A 27,026-nucleotide genomic window follows, 5' to 3' on the forward strand; every position below is an offset into this window, starting at 1 on the left:
CTTTACCAGACACCGTCACTTCAACAAGCCGAGGATGATGAGCCATTAAGTCCCTTGTGTAATAATTCAAACATTTCTGTTTAAACTAGTTTCCATGCATTTGATCACGCGGGCTGATATTGACCTGAAACGTCCCCACAGCCCATTACTGTTTGACTACATTGACCGAATTTTGGATACATTTCAAATGGAAATATGGAAATCCTCTGTTTTGAGAGGACTCCGGATGCTGAATGTGAAAACCGTTCCTTGAGACAAGCGCACCACAGCGGCATGTTTTTTATGTAATGATTTCGACTTCAATCCATGAATGCTATGGGGAAAAAATGACAGTTGGCATGATGCCAGCTCTAAGTCAACAGTTCTCTGTGTACTTCCTGTTTGCATGGGATGCTGGGATACCATAACATGTTTTGGTTGTAATGATTGATAAATTGTTAAAGCTGCTTCGTCTACATTCAGGGACAGAATATGCAATTTGGTTTTCCTGAGTGTTGTAAAGTTTATTGCTGTTTTTGTTCGTAATGTTTGATCCAGGGTGTTTTTAAGGGCTGCGCAATATAACCGGTTTACCGGTATTTACCGGTTCAGACATGAAAACGATACGTATTGCGATACGCTGATCGAAAACCGGTATTTTGACTTGCATTCGGAAAACTTCGTAAAACTCGGAAATCTTCGGATATTTCCTTGTTACATTTGTGCCAAATATTATGCACATTTTTATTTTTAAACATGAATAAAAGTTGTAATTAAAGCTTAATCAAGCATAGTGATTTTGCTGTGTATTTGCTCTATAAATCAAGCATTACCTCGATTATAAGTAGTTTTTTGTGTAAAAATACTTCACACAATATATTGCAATACATATCGCAATACATGCTTTCGCATAGCAATATATTGCAATATGAAAATTCTCTGCAATACCCACCCTTAGTGTTTTGTCTCCAATTTTCATTGCGATATTTATCCTGGACCCTTTCACCACTGCAGTTTAATTTGTCTCTGTTGTCTCAGCAGAGAATCTCTCTTGCTTGTAAGTGTGATTTGGTGGATGTCTCTTTTAAGCATTTTTATTCAAACCATACTTAGTCCATGGTATTTATGGTGATGGAGTAAAGGTATATTACCTTCATAACTGAGGAGGGGAGGTGGGGTAGCCTAGTGGTTACAGCGTTTGCTTGTCACGCCGAAAGCCCCGTGTTCGATTCCCCACAAGGGTAAAATGTGTGAAGCCCATTTCTGGTTTATTCTGCTGTGATATTGCTGGAAAAGTGCATTTGAACTAAACTCACTCACTCACTCATAACTGAGGATGGGTTTTCTGACAGGTACCCATTTATTGATTGGAAACATTGATGAAGTGGTTTTATTTTGTAAGTGGTATCTGCTTAGGAAGGAACATTGTGGAGGTTACACAAGGTCCTCGCGTACCTCTTCTTGTAGTAGAATGCAAGACATTTGATTGGATGAGCAGGCTCGGTTGATCATTCCAAACATTGGATGTAGCTCCTGATATCAACCACCTGCTTGTCTCCCTGACTGGAATATTTACTGGCTGAATCATTATGACTGGAATATTGACTGCAACAAAAACAGTACATTAAAGCCTTGGTTGTCAGCCTTTCCCTGAAAACAACATGACAATGGTGTCGGTGAAATTATACACATAATGCAGGCTTGGAATGGGAAAAGTATATCTCTATCAATATTGATATCTTGATTTCATTCTACCATATTCACCACAGAAAGTAATGGCTCAAGGAACTGAATTAATATCCTTAGACAATACTTTCTCTTATAAGTGTATTATGCACTACCTACTGCATTGCTTATGCTAGACTAAAATGTTTGCTATGCCAACATTGATAATCCATTATATTGCGTTTACCATAAAACATATGTAGCCTGAATATACCTTCACATATAAGTGTAGTATGCACTACTTGCTATATATGTCATGGTAGTCTACACTGCCTCCTATGCCGACACTGAGACTTCATCAAACCGTACTTATATGCTTCTGTATATGCTCCACTGAAATGAATAAACATATTGGGGAAAAAAAAAGTTAAAAAATAAATAAAATAAAAAATAATATTGTTATCTTTTGCATTCCATGAGTTCATAAATTGTAAAGATCATGTAAGGCACTACAGTTTGCTTTACAGAGTTGCCTACCTTGGGCACACCAGGAAGCTGGGGTAGTGGGTTTGCCCATATGTATGATATATTGTCAGCACTGTACCTGTGCTTGTAGGTTTCAGTAAAGTATAAAATGTCTGAAATTACTACCTCAAGCTGTCTTACCATTATCTGACTGAAATGCTGTTCAAAGTATTTGAGTCACCCAACTCAACCCAACCCAACCTACACCAATCGCCAATGAATTACCAACCAACCACTTTATATGATATCACATATTGTCCGACAAACAACCCAACCCCACCCAGACCGCCTCCGTGGTGTAGTGGTTAGAGCGTCTGCCCAAAGAGCCGAGTTGGATCCCTGTCCGCGTCATACCAAAAGACATTAAAATATGGTACTTGTTGGTCCCTGCCTGGCGCTCTGCATTAATGGGTACAACAAATACTGGTCGGCAAGGAGTCAGTATAATGTGTCTGAGTGGGGTATTTATGCTTCACTGCAGCACAGTATCTCAGTGAGCTAGCTTAAGTCTGGGCTAGGACAAGCAGACACACATACACACGCATGCACATGCGCCATATGAGCTGCCCTGCCCCGTGCCCAGCCCAGCCCAGCCCCCAGGCCAACATTAATCCTTCCGTCCGTCCATCCATCCATCCCTTCAATGTGTGAAGCCCATTTCTGGTGTCTCCGCCATGATATTGCTGGAATATTGTTGAAAGCAGCGTAAAATATACCATCATCACTCACTCACTCACTCACTCACTCACTCACTCCTCACTCAACCAGCTTAAGTCTGGGCTAGGACAAGCAGACACACATACACACGCATACACATCATGCACATCGTCATATGAGCGAAATATTCTTAAGTATGATGTTAGCCCCATTTCACCTCACCCAGCCCAGCCCAGCCCAGCCCAGCCCAGCCCAGCCCAGGCCGACATAAATCCTTCCATCCGTCCATCCATCCATCCATCCATTCAATGTGTGAAGCCCATTTCTGGTGTCTCCCGTCGTGATATTGCTGGAATATTGTTGAAAGCAGCGTAAAACCATATACTCACTCACTCACTCACTCACTCACTCACTCACTCACTCACTCACTCACTCACTCACTCACTCACTCACTCACTCACTCACTCACTCACTCACTCACTCACTCACTCACTCACTCACTCACTCACTCACTCACTCCAAAACCAGCCAACCCAACCACCCACTCCACCATCCATCCCACCAACCAATCACTTCAATATGATATTATGATAAAAAAGGCCATAGTATCCTCATGTCTCATCATTTTGGGGAAACAGGGGAAAAAAGTGATGGTGGCTTTTAGCCAAGTGCCTGTCCTGTTTGTTGTCACAGGAGAAGTAATGGCTGGTTTCCACGTTAGCTTGTGACTAATCACATGAATTTGAAGCTGACATCTCCTGGACATGGCTGAATCATCAAATTGTGTTGGAAATATCAGGGTGTGTTCATCTGTAATGTGATGAAAAGTTCAAAACCATAGGAACAGGAATGAATGATATCTTGATGATTTCATGTGCAGTAGTGGTAGTGGTGGTAGTAGTAGAAGTTTTAGTTCAGCAGCAGCAGCAGCAGCAGCAGTAGTAGTAGTAGTAGTAGTAGTAGTAGTAACCTTGACTGACCTCTGTCCAGATGTCCACGAAATATGGTGACGAGCAGTGTGTCAGAATAAATGTTTGTTTTTCTCATATCTTCGATCACTATAGTTTACAGTTTGAGAAACAATTGATTTTTAATTCATTAATAACCTGAAAATATGAAAAAGAGTGACAGCTTTATTGTTAAGAATTATAAGGTTGCTGTGTCATTAACTAAACAACTCAGAAGTATTTGGTGCAACTAGGAAGCACTCGTGGAAACTCTCGGATAATGCCATCAAGTATTTTTGTCGGTTGTGAAACTGTCAAATCTTCATTCATGGCTTACCTTCACTTCCAGGAGAACTGTCACCCTTCAGTTCTCTTTATAATGAGGAGGTTGACAAAAACGCTGAACTTATAATAGGTTAACTATATAATCATGATTACTTATTTATAAGACACACATTAATCTTGTGTGATTATTCATGATTTGCGACGCGCAATATATTTTTGGAAACTTGAAGGAGGATAGGTATACCAGTCGCGTTGTTATAATGAAACTAGATTATATCAACCGGTGTTATGTACAAATACTGACTAATGGATTTGCTGGGATTTGTAAGTATGGTTTGTGTGGTTGACAGACCTTATATATTGACTCTGATGTTGAAGTGCATTAACATAGAGCTGATTATCTGACACCTCATTAATGAGGGCTTTATTGGATGGCTAGATCTGTCAGGGGGGAAATGTGATCAGGTAGATGGTCGTCACTGTAAGTTTTGTTCAGGCTTGAGATTAGGGATCACGTAGGCTCACATTGAATGATAAGGTGTGTTAGTCATAGGAGGACTTCTGAAACAGGGCCGCTAGTTTGTCCTGAATGTTTGACGGTGATTATGAACATAATCCTGTGTCGAGGTTTGGTAGGTATCATGGCGTCACTTAATGGGTGCTGGTCATGGGATTGATAGATTCTGATACTGTTGTAGTCTTGTATGCATATAGGGTAGGTGTGCTTCTTTGTCCTTGTGTTTAAGCAGGGCATTTTTTTATGTTAGAATATTTTTTTAGGTTATGGTATGCGTCAATCCAATCCAACCAGTCTAGCTGTAAACTCCACGTCAAGTCCTCGCAGAGAAATATTTCATCACATCTTTTCCTACAATACAGCCCCAAAACACCCATTCCACTTCTAGTTCACTCCAGTTCCACCCTCTTTCCACTCCATTTCCACTCTCTTTCCACACCTCTCATACACACACCATTAAGGCCCAAAGTCAGCTCCACATCACCTCCTAAGTCACATTTAATTAAACCCTCACCCAACTGAGTTCCTCCTATCCAGTCGATACTGTACACATCCCAGTCACTCCATACCTATTCCATACGCACAGCCTTGGTGCAATCAATTAAGTTCATCACTCCTACATTGCCATTCCACTCTTTCCCACATCACCCACTATTCTGCCCCCATTCAACCCCCAAACCGCCTCCATTCAACCCAGATTCAACCCTCAAACCGCCTCCATTCAACCATCATACCGTCCCCATTCAACCATGATTCAACCTCAAACCGCCCCCATTCAACCCCGATTCAACCCCCATTGAATCCTAGGTCAACCCTTAAACCGCCCCCATTCAACCCTGATTCAACCCTTAAACCGCCCCCATTCAACCCTGATTCAACCCTCAAACCACCCCCATTCAATCCCTGCTACACTCCCAAACTGTGCATCATTATTGTATTTTTAAGATCCGACCTGTGTCATTGTTTGGCAATCCAACACCATGAGACAAATATAACCATGGGACTATGCAGTAAACAGTGAGACAATGTTGTCATCTAGCAGGAAGCACAAGGGAGATGAATGAGGCAATCAGGCTCGTCTAAGGTTGACTCAAGATAACACTAATTATTAGAGCCTTGTAGCCAGGGAGCCAAGGATGTACCTGCACTCGGACTGTACCACCATGCCTGTATCCTGACTGTACTGCAACTACACCTGTACCTGTATCCTGACTGTACCACTACACCTGTACCCTGTCTGTACCAGCACCACTACACCTGTACCTTGTCTGTACCACTACACCTGTACCCTGACTGTACCACCACCACTGCACCTGTACCGACTGTACAACTACCGCTACACATGTACCTGATCTGTACCACTACACCTGTACCACCACTACACCTGTACCCTGACTGTACCACTACACCTGTACCCTGACTGTACCACCACTACACCTGTACCCTGACTGTACCATTCCACTTGTACCCTGACTGTACCACTACACCTGTACCCTGTCTGTACCACTACATCTGTACCCTGACTGTACCATTCCACTTGTACCCTGACTGTGTACCACTACACCTGTACCCTGACTGTACCACTACACCTGTACCCTGACTGTACTACCACTACACCTGTACTGACTGTACCACTACACCTGTACCCTGACTGTACCACTACACCTGTACCCTGACTGTACCACTACACCTGTACCCTGACTGTACCACTACACTGTACCCTGACTGTACCACTACACCTGTACCCTGACTGTACCACTACACCTGTACCCTGACTGTACCACTACACCTGTACCCTGACTGTACCACTACACCTGTACCCTGACTGTACACCACTACACCTGTACCCTGACTGTACCACCACTACACCTGTACCCTGACTGTACCACTACACCTGTACCCTGACTGTACCACCACTACACCTGTACCCTGACTGTACCACTACACCTGTACCCTGACTGTACCACTACACCTGTACCCTGACTGTACCACTACACCTGTACCCTGACTGTACCACTACACCTGTACCCTGACTGTACCACTACACCTGTACCCTGACTGTACCACTACACCTGTACCCTGACTGTACCACTACACCTGTACCCTGACTGTACCACTACACCTGTACCCCTGACTGTACCCTGACTGTACCACTACACCTGTACCCTGACTGTACCCACTACACCTGTACCCTGACTGTACCTGACTGTACCACCACTACACCTGTACCCTGACTGTACCACCACTACACCTGTACCCTGACTGTACCACTACACCTGTACCCTGACTGTACCACTACACCTGTACCCTGACTGTACCACCACCCACCTGTACCCTGACTGTACCACTACACCTGTACCCTGACTGTACCACCACTACACCTGTACCCTGACTGTACCACCACCACCTGTACACCTGTACCCTGACTGTACCCACTACACCTGTACCCCTGACTGTACCACTACACCTGTACCCTGACTGTACCACTACACCTGTACCCTGACTGTACCACTACACCTGTACCCCTGACTGTACCACCACTACACCTGTACTGACTGTACTACCACTACACCTGTACTGACTGTACCACTACACCTGTACCCTGACTGTACCATTCCACTTGTACACCTGTACCCTGACTGTACCACTACACCTGTACCCTGACTGTACCACCACTACACCTGTACCCTGACTGTACCCTGTACCACTCCACTTGTACCCTGACTGTACCACTACTACACTGTACCCTGACTGTACCCACTACACCTGTACCCTGACTGTACCACTACACCTGTACCCTGACTGTACCACTACACCTGTACCCTGACTGTACCACTACACCTGTACCCTGACTGTACCACTACACCTGTACCCTGACTGTACCACCACTACACCTGTACCCTGACTGTACCACCACTACACCTGTACCCTGACTGTACCACTACACCTGTACCCTGACTGTACCACTACACCTGTACCCTGACTGTACCACCACTACACCTGTACCCTGACTGTACCACTACACCTGTACCCTGACTGTACCACCACTACACCTGTACCCTGACTGTACCACTACACCTGTACCCTGACTGTACCACCACTACACCTGTACCCTGACTGTACCACTACACCTGTACCCTGACTGTACCACTACACCTGTACTGACTGTACCACTACACCTGTACCCTGACTGTACCACTACACCTGTACCCTGACTGTACCACCACTACACCTGTACCCTGACTGTACCACTATACCTGTACCCAGATACAGCATATGTGATTAAGGTCAGTCAGAATGCGGTATGACTGTTTCCAGGGTATATATCTGAATGCAGATGGAGGTATTATGCCCCTGATCATAGAAGATGGGTTGTTCCCACGGTAACTGTTTCTCTCTCTGTTTGCAGACCTGCACCAAAGAGGGCTACCTGATGAAACAGACCAGCTCCTTCCAGGTACGTATCAACGTGCATCACCTTGCAGTGATTGGGATGGAACGTACATACAGACGTTGTGATGAGAAAAGTATATCTTTATAGTGTTTAAATTAAGCGTGAGTTGTGAATGGTGCTTGACTCTCTTTCACCGAGATAAAATTATTAATGAACATATTGAGGTTAAGCCACTGTATATTCAATTATTAAATTTTCATAGGTTAGTTTTTAAAACATTTATCATGGCATTTTGTACAAACTGTTAATGGAGTTAATTCATATGAAACATAAATGTTTAATGGACTCTGTGTGTGGTGTATGTTTATCAATGTAATGAAGAAAATGGGGGAAACACAAAGTGATATTCTTTGTGTGCAGGTACAAGAGAACTAAGAAATGACTATGATGATAGTGCCAGGAATGTAAATGAAACAGTTAATGCATTATTGACACCAATTGAATGTTTCCGAAAAATGTCAATGGTTTTGATCCTGTTAAATACTAGCATTGTGGACTTCCTTGATATGCTGATTATGGAGAGATAGTGGCCAAGAGGACGTGTGCATAGAGACTGGAGACACAGATAGTGGCCAAGAGGACGTGTGCATAGAGACTGGAGACACAGATAGTGGCCAAGAGGACGTGTGCATAGAGACTGGAGACACAGATAGTGGCCAAGAGGACGTGTGCATAGAGACTGGAGACACAGATAGTGGCCAAGAGGACGGTGCATAGAGACTGGACACAGACACAGATAGAGACTGGCCAAGAGGGCCAAGTGTGCATAGAGACTGGAGACACAGATAGTGGCCAAGAGGACGTGTGCATAGAGACTGGAGACACAGATAGTGGCCAAGAGGACGCGATGTGCATAGAGACTGGAGACACAGATAGTGGCCAAGGGACGTGTGCATAGAGACAAGAAGAGGACGCAGGAGACTGGAGACACAGATAGTGTGTGCCAAGAGGACGTGTGCATAGAGACTGGAGACACAGATAGTGGCCAAGAGGACGGTGCATAGAGACTGGAGACACAGATAGTGGCCAAGAGGACGTGTGCATAGAGACTGGCAGACACAGATAGTGGCCAAGAGGACGTGTGCATAGAGACTGGAGACACAGATAGTGGCCAAGAGGACGTGTGCATAGAGACTGGAGACACAGATAGTGGCCAAGAGGACGGTGCATAGAGACTGTGCATATAGAGACTGGAGACACAGATAGTGGCCAAGAGGACGTGTGCATAGAGACTGGAGACACAGATAGTGGCCAAGAGGACGGTGCATAGAGACTGGAGACACAGATAGTGGCCAAGAGGATAGAGACTGCACAGATAGAGAGGACTGGATAGACACTGGAGATAGATAGTGGCCAAGAGGACGTGTGCATAGAGACTGGAGACACAGATAGTGGCCAAGAGGACGTGTGCATAGAGACTGGAGACACAGATAGTGGCCAAGAGGACGTGTGCATAGAGACTGGAGACACAGATAGTGGCCAAGAGGACGTGTGCATAGAGACTGGAGACACAGATAGTGGCCAAGAGGACGCAGCATAGAGACTGTGCATAGAGACTGGAGACACAGATAGTGGCCAAGAGGACGTGTGCATAGAGACTGGAGACACAGATAGTGGCCAAGAGGACGTGTGCATAGAGACTGGAGACACAGATAGTGGCCAAGAGGACGTGTGCATAGAGACTGGAGACACAGATAGTGGCCAAGAGGACGTGTGCATAGAGACTGGAGACACAGATAGTGGCTAAGAGGACGTGTGCATAGAGACTGGAGACACAGAGTGGTGCTAGGCAAGGTCCATGGTCTAAGGGAGACAATTCTTGCAGTTAGCTTGCCCTTGGTGTTCATGGGCTGAGCTTTGGTGATAGGGAAGGATTTATTGACACACTTCTACTCCACATCTAGGTTCCTCAAACAATATGACTTTTTTCATGAGTGTTTACAAAAACGACCAACATAAAACAATGGAAATATTAAGAAAGATTAAAAAGATGTAATTTAGGACCTAATAGTTTTCACTGGGGTAAATATACTAAACATCATCGAAAATGCACTGCCTGTATTAGTTTGGATTTCCAAGAGCATAAATGAGCAATCGGTGTAAATTTTACGTACTTTTGTAGTCCAATGATTGGTAAAGAAAAGAAACAAGAATACATCCAGCAAAAAAGTGAAGTTTTAATTCAGCTGACCATGAAAGAAAGATGGAGTCAAATTGGAAAGTCAGTAACGTGTATGACCACTGTTAGCAGCAACACAAGCTGTACAATGTCTCCTCTGATTAGTATCTGAATAATGTTTTGAGGCAATGCATTCCACTCTTGTTGCAAGGCATTCTCAAGTTCCCCAAGGTTGTTGATCTGTGGGCGACGTGAGAGGCATTGGCCGATGTAATCCCGCAAGTGTTCAATGGGAGACAAATCTGGTGACAATGCAGGCCATGGAAGTAGAGGAATGTTGTTGTTTGCCAGAAACTGTGTTGCAACACGTGCAGTGTGTCGCTCTAGCATTGTCCTGGTGGAATGTGTGCAGATCTTGATGTTGGTTAAAGAAGGGAACGACGTTCTGAAGAATGGTGTCACGGTAGTAAGGGCATTCACTCTGCCACGACAAACTATCAGAGCGTTTTTGTGATGATAACTGATCTCTCCCCACACCATAATGCTTCCTCTGTTTGCTTCATCTGTTCGCACAACACAGTCCTGATGGTAACGTTCTCCCTGTTGACGCCATACCAGTAGACGCCCGTCAGCATTTCGCAAGTGAAAACGTGACTCGTCGGAGAACAGAACACCATGCCAACATCGTAACAACCACAAACGATGCTGTCGAGCCCATCGTCGGCGTTCACAGCGATGTCTATCAGTCAGGATGGGTCCAACATAAGGGAGTTGACACCGTAATCCTGCTGCACGGAGACGGCGTCGAACGATGGAAGCACTGATCAAACCACGTCGGCCTTGGACACCGTTGGCGGTTCTGGCAGCTGGCAACATACGATCCCAAATATGGTGCCGAACAATGTCTCGATCTTGGCGAGGGGTGGTATGCAGGACGTTGGTGGTCCCTGGTGGTTCCTGTTTGTTGGTACCTGTTGGCAAGTCTTATGATGGTGGAATGATGGCAACCAAATCATGTGGCAATAATCCTGCTTGATGTGCCAACCTGCAACATGCCCAATGCCCATTCTCGTTCCTCTGGTGACAATCTTGGCATTGCAAAATATACTTTACTTGCGGAGGTACAGCTAAAATGAGAACGTTTTTTGTGCTGACGGTCATTTATACCCCTAATCAACATGTTTTACGCATGCAATTTGTGCTTTTCGTGTGTGTTGTGCATGAATTTTGTTGTTGTCATGTGATGTGTTCCATGATGTGTTCGGGCAATCCGTTCTTTACTGTACAGCATTATTTATTGTCTTTTGTGTTATTAACTTCATTTTCATTCTCAAAACAATCATATTACCATATTTCAAAATTTACAGGTGGTGCGTTTTCAATGATGTTCAGTATATATATACACCTGTGCATTAATTAAGCTCCACCCTATTTTGAAAACAAGATGTGATGCTACAGAAAAGTTAGGGTATAGCCATCAATTTAATCAACCTGTAGTTAAAGAAGCTTTATCCACTGACAGTTTTACAAATACCATAACCTTTTCTATTCTTTATGAAAGAATATGTTGATGAAAATGTGATGGGACTGAATATTTACCCAAAATAACTATTCCTCTCCTGCTCAAACTACACAATTAAATTAAGTTTTGACTAAAAATAACAATTCTGTTATAACCAAGATGACATTTACACATCAAGTAAGCTTTAATTATGCATAATCAGGAAGAACCTGAATGTAAAAGATTCAGACCTTTTTCCAACAATTCAGATTGCTAATTGACAAAGGCCACATTAATAAGATTGTGGAATAATTTTTTTATGATTTTGAGTTTATTGTAATGAATAAACACTTCTCCTTGCCGGATACTGATAATTACAGCTAAAATCTGTTTGTTTTGTTTGTAAAGCAACTTTTACTGCATATTAAAATTTTCCTTTTTTTTTAGTTTGTAACTTTTCCTAAATCTTAGTTTACAAACTTTCATCCATTCACAATAAATAACGAATTTATAGGCCACACAACAATCAATTATTACTTTCACTTTTCAAAATAAGGTAACTTGTTTTAGGACAGAAAAACACCTGTTTTAAATGTAGGCAATTATCCTAATTAAAATACATGGTCATTTCAATGATGTTTTCGTTTTGGCAATTAATTTTTAAATATACAGGGTGGTGCTTATTTTATGCGCAGATGTATAAATAGAGGTACGAGAGAACTATAAATTGATGTAAAGGGGTACTTGATAGTGTCAAAACGACCAACATAAAACAATGGAATTGTTAAGAAAGATTAAAAAGATGTAATTTAGGACCTAAAAGTTTTCACTGGGGTACATATACAGTGAGACCTCGGATACCCGGACCCCAGATATCCGGAAACCTCGCCTTCCGGTCAATTTTTAGAAAAAAACATTCTCTTACGTTATAAAAGTGACGAGGTGTAGGTACGAGAAAACTATAAATTGTAAAGGGTGCAAAACGACCAACATAAAACAATGGAATTATCAAGAAAGATTAAAATATATAATTTTGAGAGAGTCTAATAGTACTCACGGGGAGAAAGTATATATCATGGAATTTTTTTAGTGGGATATTTTTGAATATATTTGGGGAAGGAATTTCAGGAACTATTTTTATTGTCTGGTTTTGAATTTGTTTACTCTCAACCCGTGACGATCCAGGTTAGAATTGGTCTTTCAGCAACCCATGCTTGTCGTAAGAGGTGACTAACGGGATCGGGTGGTCAGGCTCGCTGTCTTGGCTGACACATGTCATCGTATCCCAATTGTGTAGATCGATGCTCATGCTGTTGATCACTGGATTGTGGGTTCCAGACTTGATTATTTACAGACCGCTGCCATATAGCTGGAATATTGCTGAGTGCGGCGTAAAACAACAAATCAACCAACTACTCTCAGAAAACATGTTTGACTTTAGATTACTGTTTTAATTTCTCCATGCAGCGCTGGAAGCGACGGTATTTCAAACTGCAGGGCAGGAGACTCTTCTATGCAAAGGATACCAAGGTTAGTGTTTTCCGACAACAATATTACGGAAGTCAGATCTTTTACATTAATGCAATGCCTTCCAAGATCTATAGAATGAACTGTCTAACCAATCAACATCCAGGCTTTTGTATTCTTTGTACAAATGAATTAAAATTCTGAGCATCATATAATGATTCCAGAATGACTGGAAACAAACTTATGAGATCAGTTCTGAATGTAAATTATAAAGGCTTTTACAAAAATTGCTATTGTATATACCATGTAACATCATGCAATCTTTGACCGCCTCCGTGGTGTAGTGGTTAGAGCGTCCGCCCGGAGAACGGAAGGTTGCAGGTTCGATCCCCGACCGCATCATACCAAAAGACGTTAAAATATGGTACTTGTTGGCCCCTGCCTGGTGCTCGGCATTAATGGGTACAACAAGGACTGGTCGGCTCGGAGTCAGTATAATGTGTCTGAGTGGGGCATTCATGCTTTACTGCGGCATGGTATCTCAGTAGGCTAGCACTATAAAACCAGCTTAAGTCTGGGCTAGTACAAGCAGCCGCACATACACATACATACACATACACACACATGCACGTCGTCATATGAGCGAAATATTGTCAAGCACGACATAAAACCCAATTTCACCTCACCTCACCTCATGCAATCTTTACCCAAAGGGTGGTTCCATTGAATGACTATTTGTATTCTGTGTAGGGTTTTGTTTTGTAGCAGTTGAACCACAAATTCTGAATCAAGTTGGTAAAGAAATGAAGCTGAATTGTTTTACAGCGTTAACATCTTATTTGCTGAGGAACCCAAACTGCCTCTGTTTGTTTTGGTGTTCAGGTATCAGGCTTTATGTGCTCACATGAGTGGTGGTGTAGCCTAGCGGTTTAAGTGTTCACTCGTCACGCCGAAGATCCAGGTTCGATTCCCCACATGGGTACAATGTGTAAAGCGTATTTCTTGTGTCCCCTGCCATGATATTACTGGGATATTGCTAAAAGCAGCTCAAAACCATACTCATTCATGTGCTCATATGACTTTCTATGAAGGGATTGTTAGATCTACATGAAAGTATCTTATTAGAGTAAAACATATGTTTTAACAAGATCATTTCTAACAAGGTTACCATTCAAACGAATATTGTGAAAATAGAGTTTGCTTCAATTTTGGTTACATGACCAACCAAAACAGCTCCTACTGGACAAAACTGATACCTCAGTTTCACCCTGACCTGTTCATGAAGTGCCAGTAAATCTTAGGTGTGATTCCACATTCAGGCTCTGTGATTCAGGGCTTGGATCAGGTACTTGTTTGCCTGACCTGATCTTAAGTATATGTGGTCTTCTTTGGTGCAGATTGAATGCTGTTGAATAAGGTGTAAGAACACATTACTGTTGAATGTGGTATAAGAACGCATTACTGTTAAATGTGGTATAAGAATGCATTACTGTTGAATGTGGTATAAGAGTGCATGACTGTTAAATGTGGTATAAAACGCATTGCTGTTGAATGTGGTATACAAACATATTACTGTTAAATGTGGTATCAGAATGCATTACTGTTGGATGTGGTTTAAGAATGCATTACTGTTAAATGTGGTATACTAACGCATTACTGTTGAATGTGGTATAAGAACGCATTACTGTTGAATGTGGTATAAGAATGCATTGCTGTTGAATGTGGTATAAGAACGCATTACTGTTAAATGGGGTATAAGAATGCATTACTGTTGAATGTGGTATAAGATTGCATTACTTTTGAATGTGGTATAAGAATGTATTACTGTTGAATGTGGTATAAGAGCACATTACTGCTGAATGTGGTATAAGAACAGATAAGCTTAGTTCACTCATGTGCCTATCAGTGATTATTGCCTGATGGGTGTAGGGTCACAGTGACATTACAAGCTGTCGTACATTCTGATGTAGAATTCATGTCATATGTGCCCTTTTCACCTGTATCATCTGATATTCATACTCTTGTGTTTAAAATAAATCTGGTGTATCTTAACGAAATCAATTTTGTCATTGTTCGGGATGTATGTGTGAATCAAGACAAGTTGTTGGAAAGCATTATCTCTTGGTGTGACTATGGTGACATGTGGATTAATGGAGCAGTTATACTGTTTGATCTCAGAATGTTATTTCAAACATATAACAATGAGTTATATTGATTCTTCATACAAAGATATCATGTATTCCCTTAAAAGAGTCTTGAAAACCTTAACCAAGGGAGACAACTCAAACAAGAATATTGAGCTGTCCTCCTATGATATGCTCACATCGAAAGGATGAGTGTATTATCTATATCAGAGTGAGTGAGTGAGTTTAGTTTTATGCCACACTCAGCAATATTCCAGCTATATGGCGGCGGTCTGTAAATAACCGAGTCTGGACAAGACAATCAAGTGATCAACAGCATGAGCATCGATCTGCGCAATTGGGAACCGATGACATGTGTCAACCAAGTCAGCAAGCCTGACCACCCGATCCCGTTAGTCGCCTCTTACGACAAGCATGGGTTACTGAAGAGATCAATATTCTAACCCGGACCTTCACGGGTCTTCTATATCAGAAGTGGTGAAACATGTGAATATTTGGTATTAGTGGAGCTCAAACTTTTTGCAAGCTGTCAGAAATTCCATTTATTAAATGAAAACAATTTGATTGAGGTGAATTTTAAGAGATTCTGATTGAGACAGCATCATATTTCATCACTGCTTCAAACCATGCAGTTGATTTTTCTGAAAGAAACAGTGAACATGCTACCATGCTTGAATAACCCAGTGGCCTGACACTACAGATTGCTTTACAGAGTTATGTCCCTTAATCTGGTTAGGATGTTGTGATCATGTTTTCTATCCTACATTTGCCCAGATTATGATCTGACAGAGGTCAAAAGCTCATAATAACATCACTAGATTGTCTGATAAGGCCTGATTGTTTTCTGTCCCAAAACAGGAATAGTGACTGAGTGTGGCATTAAGCATCAAAACAAAAACACAATCATGTGCGAATGTCTCCTGATGTCTTATCTGTGTTAAAAGATCATATCATACGTAGGTTTGTGAAAGTGTCATATCCAAGCCATGTGATAGTAGGTGAGTGAGTGAGTGAATGTTTATAGTTCGCAATGTTCCATGTATATCACAATGTACTGTAATTAGTGAGTGTATGTTTATAGTTGGCAATATTTCATGTATATCACAGTGAATGTAATGAGTGAGTGAGTGAGTTGAGCATATACCACGTATATCACAATGTATGTAATGAGTGAGTGTTTATAGTTGGCCATATACCATGTATATCACAATGTATGTAATGAGTGAGTGAGTGTTTATAGTTGGCAATATTTCATGTATATCAAAATGTACTGTAATTAGTGAGTGTATGTTTATAGTTGGCAATATTTCATGTATATCACAATGAATGTAATGAGTGAGTGAGTGAGTGTTTATAGTTGGCAATATTTCATGTATATCACAATGTATGTAATGAGTGAGTGTTTGTTTATAGTTGGCAATATATACCATGTATATCACAATGTATGTAATGAGTGAGTGAGTGTTTATAGTTGGCAATATTTCATGTATATCACAATGTACTGTAATTAGTGAGTGTATGTTTATAGTTGGCAATATTTCATGTATATCACAATGAATGTAATGAGTGAGTGTTTATAGTTGATATACCATGTATATCACAATGCATGTAATGAGTTCATGTATATAGTTGGCTATATGTATGTATATCACAAATGTATGTAATGAGTGAGTGTTTTATAGTTGGCTATATACCATGTATATCACAATGTATGTAATGAGTGAGTGAGTGTTTATAGTTGGCTATATACCATGTATATCACAATGTATGTAATGAGTGAGTGAGTTATAGTTGGCTATATACCATGTATATCACAATGTATGTAATGAGTGAGTGTTTATAGTTGGCAATATGACATATACCATGTATATCACAATGTATGTAATGAGTGAGTGAGTGTTTATAGTTGGCTATATACCATGTATATCACAATGTATGTAATGAGTGAGTGAGTGTTTATAGTTGGCTATATACCATGTATATCACAATGTATGTAATGAGTGAGTGAGTGTTTATAGTTGGCTATATGTATATCATGTATATCACAATGTATGTAATATAGTTGGCTATATACCATGTATATCACAATGTATGTAATGAGTGAGTTTTTATAGTTGGCTATATACCATGTATATCACAATGTATGTAATGAGTGAGTGAGTATAGTGTATATACCATGTATATGTAATGAGTGAGTGAGTGTTTATAGTTGGCCCATGTATATCACAATGTATGTAATGAGTGAGTGAGTGTTTATAGTTGGCTGAAGCTATACCATGTATATCACAATGTATGTAATGAGTGAGTGAGTGTTTATAGTTGGCTATATACCATGTATATCACAATGTATGTAATGAGTGAGTGAGTGTTTATAGTTGGCCATATACCATGTATATCACAATGTATGTAATGAGTGAGTGAGTGTTTATAGTTGGCCATATACCATGTATATCACAATGTATGTAATGAGTGAGTGAGAGAGTGAGTTTATAGTTGGCCATATATACCATGTATATCACAATGTATGTAATGAGTGAGTGAGTGTTATAGTTGGCCATATACCATGTTGTATGTAATGAGTGAGTGAGTGTTTATATATACCATGTATATCACAATGTATGTAATGAGTGAGTGAGTGTTTATAGTTGGCTATATACCATGTATATCACAATGTATGTAGTATGTAGTGAGTGAGTTTTTATAGTTGGCTATATATATCATGTATATCACAATGTATGTAATGAGTGAGTGAGTGTTTATAGTTGGCTATATACCATGTATATCACAATGTATGTAATGAGTGAGTGAGTGTTTATAGTTGGCTATATACCATGTATATCACAATGTATGTAATGAGTGAGTGAGTTGTATTATAGTGTGAGCTATATACCATGTATATCACAATGTATGTAATGAGTGAGTGATAGTTGGCTATATACCATGTATATCACAATGTATGTAATGAGTGAGTAGTTGGCTATATACCATGTATATCACAATGTATGTAATGAGTGAGTGTTTATAGTTGGCTATATACCATGTATATCACAATGTATGTAATGAGTGAGTGTTTATAGTTGGCTATATACCATGTATATCACAATGTATGTAATGAGTGAGTGTTTATAGTTGGCTATATACCATGTATATCACAATGTATGTAATGAGTGAGTGTTTATAGTTGGCTATATACCATGTATATCACAATGTATGTAATGAGTGAGTGAGTGTTTATAGTTGGCTATATACCATGTATATCACAATGTATGTAATGAGTGAGTGAGTGTTTATAGTTGGCTATATACCATGTATATCACAATGTATGTAATGAGTGAGTGAGTGTTTATAGTTGGCTATATACCATGTATATCACAATGTATGTAATGAGTGAGTGAGTGTTTATAGTTGGCTATATACCATGTATATCACAATGTATGTAATGAGTGAGTGTTTATAGTTGGCTATATACCATGTATATCGCAATGTATATAATGAGTGAGTGTTTATAGATGGCTATATACCATGTATATCACAATGTATGTAATGAGTGAGTGAGTGTTTAAAGTTGGCTATATACCATGTATATCACAATGTATGTAATGAGTGAGTGAGTGTTTATAGTTGGCTATATACCATGTATATCACAATGTATGTAATGAGTGAGTGAGTGTAATGACATCTGGATCTGGTAAAGCAGTGGTTGTTAGTATGATCAATGATCAGAATGATTGGGCAGGTCACAAACTGTACCTCACTGATCATGATTAGTTCACTGACATGAATGACGACTCTATTCCCATATTGTATTGTTGCACATGTATTAACTTTGATGGTTAGGCTGGCCATGTTGTGAGCATGTTGCAGCGTTATAATCTACTGCTACAGGTCACATGGATCAGCGTGATTCGTTCACTTGATTCACTGAGGCTGTGGGGTAGCCTAGTGGTTAAAGTGTTTTCTCATCACACCAAAGACCCAGGTTTGATTCCCCACATGGGTACAATGTGTGAAGCCCATCTCTGGTGTCCCCTGCCGTGATATTGCTGGAATATTGCAAAAAAAACAGGTTAAAACTATATTCCCTCATCACTCACTGGATTCACTGACAAGAATTCCCTGAAATGGCACAAAGAAGATGTGTGTAACTTTACAGAACTCTTTTGATGATGTACGATTACCAAAATAATTTGCAGTCAGATAATTTTGTTAATGTTCACTACCATTTATCATTGTAAAACATTTGAACAAACTTGAACCATTTCTTTTCTTTTTCCTTTTTTTTCTTCATCTTTTTTTTAGGTACAAAACCATTTCTTAGTAACTGTGATTTGAGTGTGATATGATATGTTTCATTCGGACCTGTAGATAGTTCTGGTGGTAATGTGACCTGTGGATAGTTCTGGTAATGTGACCTGTAGATACTTCTGGTGGTAATGTGACCTGTAGATAGTTCTGGTAATGTGACCTGTGGATAGTTCTGGTAATGTGACCTGTGGATAGTTCTGGTAATGTGACCTGTAGATAGTTCTTGTAGATAGTTCTGTAATGTGACCTGTAGATAGTTCTGGTGGTAATGTGACCTGTAGATAGTTCTGGTAATGTGACCTGTGGATAGTTCTGGTAATGTGACCTGTGGATAGTTCTGGTAATGTGACCTGTGGATAGTTCTGGTAATGTGACCTGTGGATAGTTCTGGTAATGTGACCTGTGGATAGTTCTGGTAATGTGACCTGTGGATAGTTCTGGTAATGTGACCTGTGGATAGTTCTGGTAATGTGACCTGTGGATAGTTCTGGTAATGTGACCTGTGGATAGTTCTGGTAATGTGACCTGTGGATAGTTCTGGTGGTAATGTGACCTGTGGATAGTTCTGGTGGTAATGTGACCTGTGGATAGTTCTGGTAATGTGACCTGTGGATAGTTCTGGTAATGTGACCTGTGGATAGTTCTGGTGGTAATGTGACCTGTGGATAGTTCTGGTGGTAATGTGACCTGTGGATAGTTCTGGTAATGTGACCTGTGGATAGTTCTGGTAATGTGACCTGTGGATAGTTCTGGTAATGTGACCTGTGGATAGATAGTTCTGTGGATAGTTCTGGTAATGTGACCTGTGGATAGTTCTGGTGGTAATGTGACCTGTGGATAGTTCTGGTAATGTGACCTGTGGATAGTTCTGGTAATGTGACCTGTGGATAGTTCTGGTAATGTGACCTGTGGATAGTTCTGGTAATGTGACCTGTGGATAGTTCTGGTAATGTGACCTGTGGATAGTTCTGGTAATGTGACCTGTGGATAGTTCTGGTAATGTGACCTGTGGATAGTTCTGGTAATGGTAATGTTCTGACCTGTGTGGATAGTTCTGGTAATGTGACCTGTGGATAGTTCTGGTAATGTAGTTCTGGTACCTGTGGATAGTTCTGGTAATGTGACCTGTGGATAGTTCTGGTAATAGTAATTCTGGTACCCTGTGGATAGTTCTGGTGGTGGATAGTGTGACCCTGTGGATAGTTCTGGTAATGCACGACCTGTGGATAGTTCTGGTAATGTGACCTGTGGATAGTTCTGGTAATGTGGATAGTTCTGGTAATAATGCGACCTGTGGATAGTTCTGGTAGTTCTGGTGACCTGTGGATGCGGCGTTCTGGTAATGTGACCTGTGGATAGTTCTGGTAATGACGTGACCTGTAGTTCTGGTAATGCGACCTGTGGATAGTTCTGGTAATGCAACCTGTGGATAGTTCTGGTAATGCGACGTGTGGATAGTTCTGGTAATGTGACCTGTGAGTAGTTCTGGTAATGCGACGTGTGGATGTAGCTGTTGATGTAGTGATTGCTGTTGCTGTGACACAGACGTATTCTCAGCACTCTTTGATATTTGATAATACTGCTGAATAAAAGAATAGGTTTGATATTTCTGAAACTGTTGATAGAAGATCACTTAGTGTTTTCATGTAAAAGTATTCCCAGTTTGATCTTGTCATGATGATCCTGGTGAGCAGCAGTTCTCCATAACATTATCTAACAGCATATTGTATTAGCTGATTGTTCAGTGTGGATTGTTTAGGTGTTTTTGTATTACGAATGTCATTAGACATGGCTGCAATCAAATAAATAAGTTATAACGTCAATTCTTGCCAGAAGCACTCCTGAGGTTAATGAAGCTTTTTGTAAAATTTACGTAATGCTGACATTTCTTATATGTTCTTGTTCTTAAATGATCAGATGAAGAAGCGAGACATGCCAGCTCAGAAGTTAATTCCAATACATTCACTGTGCGAGAGTGTTTACTATTGTTATATCTAGCTGGTAGATCGTCAAGGAAACAAGCTTGTTGAAGTTGACCTTTAAGAGTTGTCAGGGTGTGCGTTTGAGGAACGCTAATCCCCTGATCGAGCTGTATGACTTGAAATTCCATTAATAAGGGAATAGCTACCTTTGGGTCACAATTACTGTTTAGTGGTGCTGCGCCTTGGTCCTCACCGTTTCCATGACGTCACAGCGCTCTGTGAGAAGCAGCATTCACAGGCTTTCCAATTTCCTCTTGTTACGGGCAACGATGGTCCCCCCGCTGATGCGGCAGAGACAGGACGATGGAGTGGCCGTCATGACTGACACAGTGTCTTGAAGATGTGGAGGCTGCCTGCTCCCTCGACTAGTTGCTTCCTGATACTGAGGATCAATAAGGGCCCTTGAAAAGAAAAATTAAAAAACGTAATTAGGCGGAGAGGGGTAATGACTCTGTTGGTTGATGACGGAAGCTGGAGCTGGGATTTGACATTTGACCTTTCCAATTCAGTTCTGGGTTTCGTGTGACAATCAGGTGTAAGGGATTGGTATTGTGGCCGAATTTTTGGACTTTGTTATGATGTGATCAAAGACGTATTAATGGAATCTTGTTCTCTAGGTTTAACATCTATTAATATATGATGTTGCTTCTTCTTGGAAAGTGGGGCGGTGGGGTAGCCTAGTGGGTAAAGCGTTCGCTCGTCACGCCGAAGGACCGGGTTCGATTCCCCACATGGGTAAAATGTGTGAAGCCCATTTCTGGTGTCCCCCACACTCTTCTTGGAAAGTTATAATTCACTGCCCTGTTGTGTGTAAGAAATGTGTTGATGATATTTTTCTGTTCGATTTGTATATTATGGTATGGAAGGTTGGTTTGGTTGGTTGGTTGGTTGTTTAACGCCACACTCAGCAATATTTCAGCTATATGGCTGCAGTCTGTAAATATTGAGTCTGGACCAAACAATTCAGTGATCGACATCATGAGCATCATTCCATGAAATGGGAATACGAAAACATGTGTCAACCAAGTCATAACCTGATTCCGTTAGTCACCTCTTACGACAAGCATGGGTTACTGAAGACCAATTCAAAACTGAATCTTCACGGGTGTGGTATGGAAGGAATCTGAGGAGGGTGCAAAATATGGAAGTGGAGCTGAAATAAACTTTTAGCATTTCGCTGATGAGAGGATCTAGATGTTTGAATCCCAGATTTGGTTATGGTGTGTCGGGTTTACCTGCTCCATCTGACTGTGGCTTCAACTGACGAGATGAACATTCAAGACTGCATCACTATAGGTCACATGTTTCTCTGGTTAAACTGACCAACCAATGCGATCGTAGCACTATGATGATTGTAACTCCCATACTTTAATACAGTCAAGAACCGTTGTCTCGATATTCATGGGACCAACCCACTAACTCATATACAAACACACAAATTAAACACAGGCAAATTAAATACTAAATGCAAAATAAAACTAGGATTCAAAAGTAAGGTTGACAGACAGTTGAAAGAGCGTCTGCCTGGGTAACAGAAGGTTGCTTGGACCCCCACCATGTCATACTGTTACTTGTTGTCATGCTGCCTGGTGCTGGCCGTACAAGGGATGACACGAGGACTAGTTGGTTTGGAATCAGTAATCTGTGTGGGTGGGGTACCCAACTTATTCTGCCATGTGGTATCTCAGTGGGTATACAACTTGAAGGACGGTGGGGTAGCTTATTGGTTAAAGCATTCGCTTGTCACGCTGAAGGCCCAGGTTCGATTCCCCACATGGGTAAAACGTGTGAAGCCCATTACTTGTGTCTCGCTGTGATACCGCTGGAATATTGCTAAAAGTGGCGTAAAGCTAAACTCACTCTCTCATTATACAGCTTGAATTAGTCTGTGAGAGTACAAGCAGCCACACATGCACACATAGATAGATGTGAAGGCATGTCGCTGAGTAAGTGCAATAATCATGAGTGAGACATTTGGTCCCATTTCACAGTAACTTGTGCATCACCAGAGAGTCTGATTGGTCAGTTTTGATCCCTGTAGGTGGCTTACAAAGTATTCTTTCCCTTAATTTGAGTTTGACACGTTTGTGTGTGATCCCTTATCACTGTGGGATTGTGTTGACAAACCCTTGTACTTAGGAGCGGGTTATTGTCTTAACTCTACCAAACGTTCTATTGAGATTCTGTAATTGTATCTTGACAATCATATATTGTTGTTTTCAACACCAACACTTGCGATAATGACATTTAAATGATACTACCTATGATACTACCTCTGTGAAAGATACTCACAAGCATCTGATTTCATAAATGTCTGCAAATAGCAACCATCTTGAAAATGTCATGTTCAACATTTCTTAATTCATAAAACATCAGTTTTGTGATCCAGTTAACGGTACCCCTAAATTTGCAATGGACAATTGTGATGCATTTTTTTCTTTGATAATTTATCCACCCATAGTTTAAAAGTTTAAGTCCAGTTCAATCAGTTACACAGTCATGAATGTTTACATAGCAGTTTCTACATCTCCAGAGACAGCTCCTCCTTGGAAGGTCATGCAAATGTTCTCATGTTCAGACATGTATTTTTGTGTAATTTGATGTATGCAGTTACTGTACACAAATAACTGTTGTGTCGAAATGTTAATGTCCACATGTTCATTAAAAAAGATAGAAGACCCTTAAGATCTATTGAAATAGACATTAGATCATTTAGAATTTGATACAGTTGATGGGAAAATATCAGAAAAAAGCAGGTGAGCTACAGAGTCTAATGGACCTACTTTTAGTCTCCATTTACACAGAATACAGGCCATCAAGTCAGAATGAGAAGATTTTGCTTTATTTGCTCAACAGCTAGCTCTTGAAATTGTTTTGTCAGAATCTTCTTTTGTGAACCATAATTTGTGTTTGGTGGAATAGCTCAAATACAAGCTGTGAACTAAGCACTCACTACGAGGGTTTAACAAAAGCTCTAGTTCAGTGTGGAGGTTTTTGAAAGGGATTGTTTCCACCCTGAGAATCCATCTTCTCTGATGTGCATTGTATTTTGAGATTCCTGCTTCAAGAGTAGCATCCCCATAAAAGGCTTCCACGACAGAGCAGATGATAAAAATAGATTCTGTGTGCTTGTGATTTGTCACAATCTAGATGACATTCTCAGGAAGGTGAATAGCATCATTTGCACATGTGGTCACATGACTTGTCTTGACAAAGCATTCCCTTTACGTCTGTCTCAGTGGTCAACAGTAATCTCTAGTTGTGCTTGATCTAAGTAGGTAGATGGATGCAGTCATCGTCAGCAGGATGGCAACATAAGTTTCTGTGTCTGTCGTTTGTGTGATTATTGGTCCAAGAGTCTGGGGGCTAGGGGGAATAATTTCAATACATAGAGGAGACCGCCTCTGTGGTGTATTGGTTAGAGCGTCCGCCCGGAGAGCGGAAGGTCGCAGGTTTGATCCCCGACCGCATCATACCAAAAGACGTTAAAATATGGTACTTGTTGGTCCCTGCCTGGCGCTCGGCATTAATGGGTACAACAAGGACTGGTCGGCTTGGAGTCAGTATAATGTGTCTGAGTTGGGTATTCATGCTTCACTGCGGCATGGTATCTCAGTGGGGTAGCACTATAAAACCAGCTTAAGTCTGGGCTAGTACAAACAGCTGCACATACACATACATATGCATGCACGTCGTCATATGAGCGGAAAATATTGTCAAGCACGACGTTAAACCCAATTTCACCTCACCTCAATACATAGAGGAAAGGGAGCTTATTACTGCAGGATGTTGTCGTGGGGTATCATTTGTAAAGTTCCGTCCAAACAGGTTAACATACTTTATGATACTTGTACAGAGTTATGAATACGCAATGCTGTGTAGAAAGTGGTCTTGTGTAACATACGTTATAGTTGTTATTACACTTTCTCAGTGGAGGATAGAGTTGCAGGAGATTTGTGGTTGGATGTTTGGTTGTCATGCAGGAGATGAGCTTTTGGATTCCCATATGGGCACAATGGATAACATGCATCTGTGGTGTTCTTTTGTCATGCGATTGCATAAGTTTGTGGCGAGGTTGTAAGGACCATTCATAATTTATGGCTAGTGGAGGTGATGATGATTTTTATGGAGAAGCATGTACAATGTGAATCCAAAACCCCTAAAATTTATGTACAAAGTAAGTGACCCCCCTGCATGTCATGTACAAAATCAATGCCCCCTCTTACAATTTTAAAAATATTTTTGTGTACAAAATTGCTGACCACCTAGTACATGTTTACAAAATTGATGACCCCCCTACCTCCCCAGAACAGAATGGGTGACCCCCCTTAAAATCATCATATACACCTTCTAGCCATAAATTATGAATGGCCCCTAACTAGAGATTTTAGTTTTAGAGTATGTCATCCCAAATTATAGGTTTCTTCCTCCATTTCTATTTCCTCCTCCCCCTCCTCTCCCCACCCCCCACCATCAATTATGAACGGTCCCTAAAGTTGTATAAATAGGGTCTTCCATGACAGACAATTCTGTGTCAAACATGTTCAATGTGCAATGAACACAGATAGTGTGTCCTTAGGGTTGCACAATGATATTCATTGCATGGAATTCTTGGCAAGACGTAAGAACTGTAATTAAAGTAATTATTAAATATTACTGTACAGAACACTACACCATCTCATTACTTCACAAGACTCATTATTCCTGTATGTGTCCTGAGTTTCACAGGTTGAAGAATATAGTGAGTGAGTGAGTTACGATTTTCGCCACTTTTAGCAATATTCCAGCAATATCATGGCAGGGGACACCAGAAATGGGCTTCACACATTGTACCCATGTGGGGAATCGAATCCGAGTCTTCAGCGTGACGAGCGAATGCTTTAACCACTAGGCTACCCCACCACCCTGAAGAATATAGCTGTACAAGCACTGGCTTGTGTCCCTACATGATAGCCCGTGAATAACTGTGCGAAGCCCAAAAGTTGAAAATTTATAGATGTCAACTTCTTAATTATGAGGAACATAATGTTTCAGAGTATATTCTTATTCCTTATCAGGTGAATGAAAAACAAGATGAAACACTAGGAAGTAGATGGCTATATGTGTACATGGGAAACAACAACAGTGGTAAGATCACAGTGGTGGTCACTTAACAAGGGAAGTCAGAAGTTAATTGGCACTGACTGGTAATGGCAATGGACAAATAGAAGTCAGGAATTAATCCAGGCGTAAATACCCGGTAGTCCTCTTGATCAAGCACTGGTAGGTGATGGACAAAGGGGGAGAATAGCACTGATTGGGATGGTGAAAACATTGCAGACAGCGCAGATAATTAAATGGTGTCTCCTGATGGCTCTGGCTCTTGCAGTTTCGGGGCGGTGGGGTAGTCTAGTGGTTAAAGCGTTGGCTCGTCACGCCGAAGACCCGGGTTCGAATCCCCCACATGGGTACAATGTGTGAAGCCCATTTCTGGTGTCCC

General features: G+C 41.1%; 1 protein-coding gene across 1 annotated transcript in view; it reads left to right on the forward strand.

Annotated features, from left to right (window-relative positions):
* LOC124266809 (diacylglycerol kinase delta-like) overlaps window positions 1-27,026 on the forward strand; it is a 171,532-nt gene that overhangs the window by 17,383 nt on the left and 127,123 nt on the right. The window contains 2 exon segments of the mRNA XM_046701614.1: window positions 7,985-8,032; window positions 13,117-13,179. Coding sequence (XP_046557570.1) covers window positions 7,985-8,032; window positions 13,117-13,179 — 111 coding nt within the window.

The sequence above is a fragment of the Haliotis rubra genome, unplaced genomic scaffold (assembly GCF_003918875.1).
Source record: "Haliotis rubra isolate DU_JTF1 unplaced genomic scaffold, ASM391887v1 Scf128, whole genome shotgun sequence".
NCBI classification, from domain to species: domain Eukaryota; kingdom Metazoa; phylum Mollusca; class Gastropoda; order Lepetellida; family Haliotidae; genus Haliotis; species Haliotis rubra.